General features: G+C 52.8%; 1 protein-coding gene across 8 annotated transcripts in view; it reads left to right on the top strand.

The window, feature by feature from the left end:
- ERICH1 (glutamate rich 1) overlaps window positions 1–4,880 on the top strand; it is a 70,894-nt gene that overhangs the window by 44,227 nt on the left and 21,787 nt on the right. For 4 of the 8 annotated variants that reach the window (XR_003309360.1, XR_003309361.1, XR_003309362.1 and 1 more), the window contains exons 1-2: window positions 547–2,219; window positions 4,337–4,880. The exon at window positions 4,337–4,880 is cut by the window's right edge and continues 152 nt beyond it. Coding sequence is in view for 5 of the 8 variants with exons in the window: in XM_026453914.1 (XP_026309699.1) it covers window positions 1,901–2,219; window positions 4,337–4,880 (863 nt within the window). In the remaining 3 variants the exon portion in view is untranslated. Of the gene's footprint in view, window positions 1–546; window positions 2,220–4,336 lie in introns of those variants that run through there. The other 4 variants (XM_026453915.1, XM_026453918.2, XM_026453916.2 and 1 more) reach the window with 3 other exon arrangements.

Genomic DNA, 4,880 nt, shown 5'->3' on the forward strand with positions numbered 1-4,880 from the left:
GAGGGGTCAGGGCTGTGAGGGGTCATAGCTGTGCGGGCTCACTTGCTGTGAGGGGTAGGAGTTGTGAGTGGCTGGATCTGGGAGGGCCCAGAGCTGTGAGGGGTCACTCTCTGAGGGGCAGGAGCTGGGAGGGGTCAGGGCTGGGAGGGGCCGGAGCTGGAAGGGGTCGGAGCTGGGAGGGGCAGGAGCTGGGAGGGGCCGGAGCTGGGAGGGGTCAGGGCTGTGAGGGATCAAAGCTGTGAGGGGCCAGAACCCTAAGAGGCCAGAGCTGTGACGGGCATCGGGGCCATGAGGGTCAGGGTCATTATCTTTTCTGCTCTCTGGAAACGGGTAAGACGTATTGGCTTTTTCTTTTCTTTTGAGATGGAGTCTCACTCTGTCGCCCAGGCTGGAGTGCAGTGGTGCAATCTCGGGTCACTGCAACCTCTGCCCCCCACCAGGTTCAAGCGATTCTCCTGCCTCAGCCTCCCAAGTGGCTGGGACCACAGGCACCCGCCACCACGCCTGACTAATTTTTGTATTTTTAGTAGAGACGGGGTTTTACCGTGTTAGCCAGGATGGTCTCAATCTCCTGACCTCGTGATCCACCCGCCTCGGCCTCCCAAGACTTTTTCTTTAAATGTTTGGTAAAAGTCACAGGTGAACCTATCTAAGCCTGAAGTTCTTTTGTGGGATTATTTTTAACTAGACTCATTTTTAAAGACAGATACAAGAGTTTTGTGATTTTCTGTTTCTTTGTGTGTCCACTGGATGAACTGTACTTTTCTCAGAAATCTGTTTCTAACGGATTAGCTGATTTGCACAGCGTTGCATGCAGTATCCTTTCATTACCTTCTTAACACCAACAAGACGTATCGGCACCTCTGTGTTCCCGATGCTGGTAGTTCAAGCCTCCTCTCTTAAACTAGACTTGGAAATCAGAGAAATATAGTGGGGGAAAAAAGCAGCCTATACTTAGACCACCCAAGGAGCAACTGCAGGGAGCATCCTGAGAAATGGATGTCCAGTCTCTTTTTTTAATGTATATTAAGTTTTCCTTTTCAAAAGCACATGCACACACAGTTATGTGAAAAAATAGGATACACTTACCATTTTATGGCCTTTTTGCCTCCTTCACCTTTTTAAATTACTGTTTTATAGTGTTATAAAAATAGATCAATAGTGTAATCGATCTCAATAGGGCAGCCATTTGTTTCTCTTGTAGTCATAGGAGGGGAAGCCGACCCCAGGGTGGGACACTGGTGAGGAGCTGCCCTGACTGAGCTGGCGGAGAAGGACGTGCCAGGAGGAACCTGGAGGTTGATAAGCCCCCACGCAGTGTTCTTGCTAGGTGATGAGGGTCTCCCCTGTGACCTGTCACGCCCCAGAGGGGCTTCCTCTGGGTGGGGAAATACTCTATGTGTTACTTATCTTCAAGTTAATGAAGGCAAGCATATTTTTTCATAGACACCTAAGAGGAGAGGCTTAATTTCATCTGTTTTTAACGGAACCTGGGAAATTAAAATGGATTACCTAGCCGTGGTTGATTTTTAAACATCAGTGTTTTCAGGGTGGATCTAGGGGCTGCTGTTCAAAGATGTCTGGGCCAGGCTGGTGGGTCAGACCTGCACAGTGGACCCCAGTAGCAATACACACTCGCAGATGAAATCATTCAAACACCCGCTGGTGAGTGAGGAGCAAGACGAAGGTGTTGAGGAGCCTCAGGCTGGGCGGCCTTCACTTTGCGACCCTGCGCAGCTGCTTCAGCCTGTGCCCCGCTGTGGCGGCGGAGGATGTGCAGAAGCCAGTCACATCAAGACACGGTGGGAGCTCTCCTCCACAGAGCGGCAGCGGCCTCAGCTCACAGGTCCACAGCCGCGTTCCATTTGACCGAGAACAGAGCTGGGGGTGTCTACATCCGATGAAGACAGGAGGCTGGTGCTTGGTAAAATACTTTCTGTATTTTCAGGGTGAGAGAAACCGATGCGACTGCTTCATCCAGTCGTGCGGTGGGACCGAATCACGGCTCCCGGTGTCCGCGGCTGGGCAGGAGCCGGAGCTCGCCCTCTGCAGGGTTCCTGTCCCGCTGGCGGGCGGGCCCTGGGCTTTGAGGGCAGCGTGCTCAAGGCTGTTGAGACAGAGGAGAATAGGAGGCCGCTGTGAAGAGATGCGGTGTGGAAGAGGAACTCATGTATTCCATCTCATTTCGGAGGTGAAGGGAGAGCGCCTGAGTGGAAATGGTAGGGAACCTGCCTTTACAGTGTCTCACAAACTTCACTCCCGTCCTTTCATCTTGGTTCCTCACAATCTGTGATGGGGTGCACAGCCCGGAAAACTCACACAGGCACTTCCTAAAAATCAGAACTGTCTGAACCCCCGCCCTGGGCGTGCTGCAGCCGCAAGCTTTGTAGTTCTAGATCTGTTCGGGCAGCGCCTGGGAGCCATGTGCCCGCCATGGCACAGACGCCTGTGGTATAGACTTTACCCGTCAGTGTCTGGACGTGGCTTGGGTGTAGGTCAGGGCTTCTGTGCCATGTGCTGTCTGTTCTTGGCCTGCACGCATCCTCTGTTCCCCCTGCCTGGTGCCAGTTACTCATCTGAGACTCTTCTGTCAGGGAGCAGCAGCATGGGCACCGCGCCTCCGCCCTCAGCGAGGGGGCACCATGCCTCCGTCCTCACCGAGGGGGCACCGCACCTCCGTCCTCACCGAGGGGGCACCGCACCTCCGCCCTCACCGAGGGGGCACCGCGCCTCCGCCCTCAGCGAGGGGGCACCGCGCCTCCGTCCTCACCGAGGGGGCACCGCGCCTCCGCGCTCACCGAGGGGGCACCGCGCCTCCGCCCTCAGCGAGGGGGCACCGCGCCTCCGCCCTCACCGAGGGGGCACCGCGCCTCCGTCCTCACCGAGGGGGCACCGCGCCTCCGTGCTCACCGAGGGGGCACCGCGCCTCCGTGCTCACCGAGGTGTTGGGACTGCCATGGTTTATCCATCGTGCTTTCTACCCACCCTCTCCCCAGTTGCCCGTTTCAACCCAGGCTGCCCCTCTCAGCCCGTGAGAATCGGTTGTGCTGCCTCTTCTGTTCCGCATGTTCCGCATCACCGGAGTGGTAGTTTGAAATCGGCCGTGGGGAAGTATTTACACCAGGGAAATTAGTAGATGGGAGGACTCGGGACTTTTCAGAGAGCTGGTTGTTAGCCATTTACCAGCACGCCACCAACCTATGCTGTCTATAAACCACCTTCTGCCAACCTGGAGTCCAGCTTAGCCTTCGTGTCAAAATGCATGAAGATGGGCAAGTCATCATTACTTTTTATTCTCACACACAAGTAACTTTAGAAAGGACCTAGTTGTAAAATAAAATTTAAGAAAAATAAGAAATAAGGGTTTCCCATTCCCCCCCCCCCCCCCCCCCCCCGCCCAAGGCCCATAGGAATGAAATTTTACTCTAAAAATGCAATAACTGGCCAGGTGCAATGGCTCATTCCTGTAATCCCAGCACTTTGGGAGGCCGAGGCAGGTGGATCACTTGAAGCCAGGAGTTTGAGGACACCCTGGCCAACATGGCAAAACCCCATCTCTACTGAAAATACAAAAATTAGCCAGGCTTGGTGGTGCGCGCCTATTATCCCAGCTACTTGAGAGGCTGAGGCAGGGGAATTGCATGAACCTGGGGGCAGAGGTTGCAGTGAGCTGAGATTGTGCCATTGCACTCCAGCCTGGGCAGCAAAGTAAGACTCTGTCTCAGAAAAAAAAAAAAAAAAGGCCGGGCGCGGTGGCTCAAGCCTGTAATCCCAGCACTTTGGGAGGCCGAGACAGGCAGATCACGAGGTCACAAGATCAAGACCATCCTGGCTAACACGGTGAAACCCCGTCTCTAAAAAAAAATAAAAAAAAAAAAAAAAAAAAATAGCCAGGCGAGGTAGCGGGCGCCTGTAGTCCCAGCTACTCGGGAGGCTGAGGCAGAAGAATGGCGTGAACCCGGGAGGCGGAGCTTACAGTGAGCTGAGATTTGGCCACTGCACTCCAGCCTGGGCGACAGAGCGAGACTCCATCTCAAAAAAAAAAAAAAAACAACAACTTGTAGATCCTTCAAAGCACACCATTTATTATGATCGTAGCATCTGTGAGTGTATATACATCTAAATGAGTCTTTTATGGGGAAAAAAAAGTAGGCTGCTAATTTATATTATTGTTAATCCCAGGATCTTTGATGGTAAAGTTGAGAATCACTGAAGTAAATAGTGTAAACTCTCTTTCTACTAAAACTACAAGATCCTGATGGAAAATTTATTTAGCCTCATACGTTTGTTATGGTTTCGTTGTACTCAAAATTGTTATGTTTGATTTTTTTAACAGATCAGGATCCTCATGACCAGCCAAAGAGAAGAAGAATTAGGAAGCATAAGTCAAAGAAAAAATTAAAAAATCCCAACAGTGTTCTTGTAGAACAAGCAGAATTAGAGAAACAGCAGAGTCCGTTACAGGAGAAATTTCAGCGACAGCACACAGACGGGCCCACAATAAGCAAAAATAAAAAAAGGAAACTGAAAAAGAAACAGCAAATTAAAAGGAAGAAAGCAGCGGGCTTGGCAACAAAGGCTGCTGGTGTCAGCTTCATGTACCAGCCGGAGGACGGCAGCAGTGAAGGGGAAGGCATGGGAGCAGCTGGTGAGGCGGGAGGTGCGGACGCCAGCGAGGAAGACCCGACACTGGCCAGGGAGGAAGACATTAAAGATGCCAGGGAGGAGGGAGGTGCGGACTCCTGGGAGGAAGACCCAACACCGGCCTGGGACGAGGATGGTGCGGACTCTGGGAAGGAAGACCCGACACTGGCCAGGGAGGAGGATGGTGCCGACGCCAGTGAGGAAGACCCGATACCGGCCAGGGAGGAGGATGGTGC

The sequence above is a fragment of the Piliocolobus tephrosceles genome, chromosome 7, assembly GCF_002776525.5.
Source record: "Piliocolobus tephrosceles isolate RC106 chromosome 7, ASM277652v3, whole genome shotgun sequence".
In the NCBI taxonomy this organism is placed as follows: Eukaryota; Metazoa; Chordata; class Mammalia; order Primates; family Cercopithecidae; genus Piliocolobus; species Piliocolobus tephrosceles.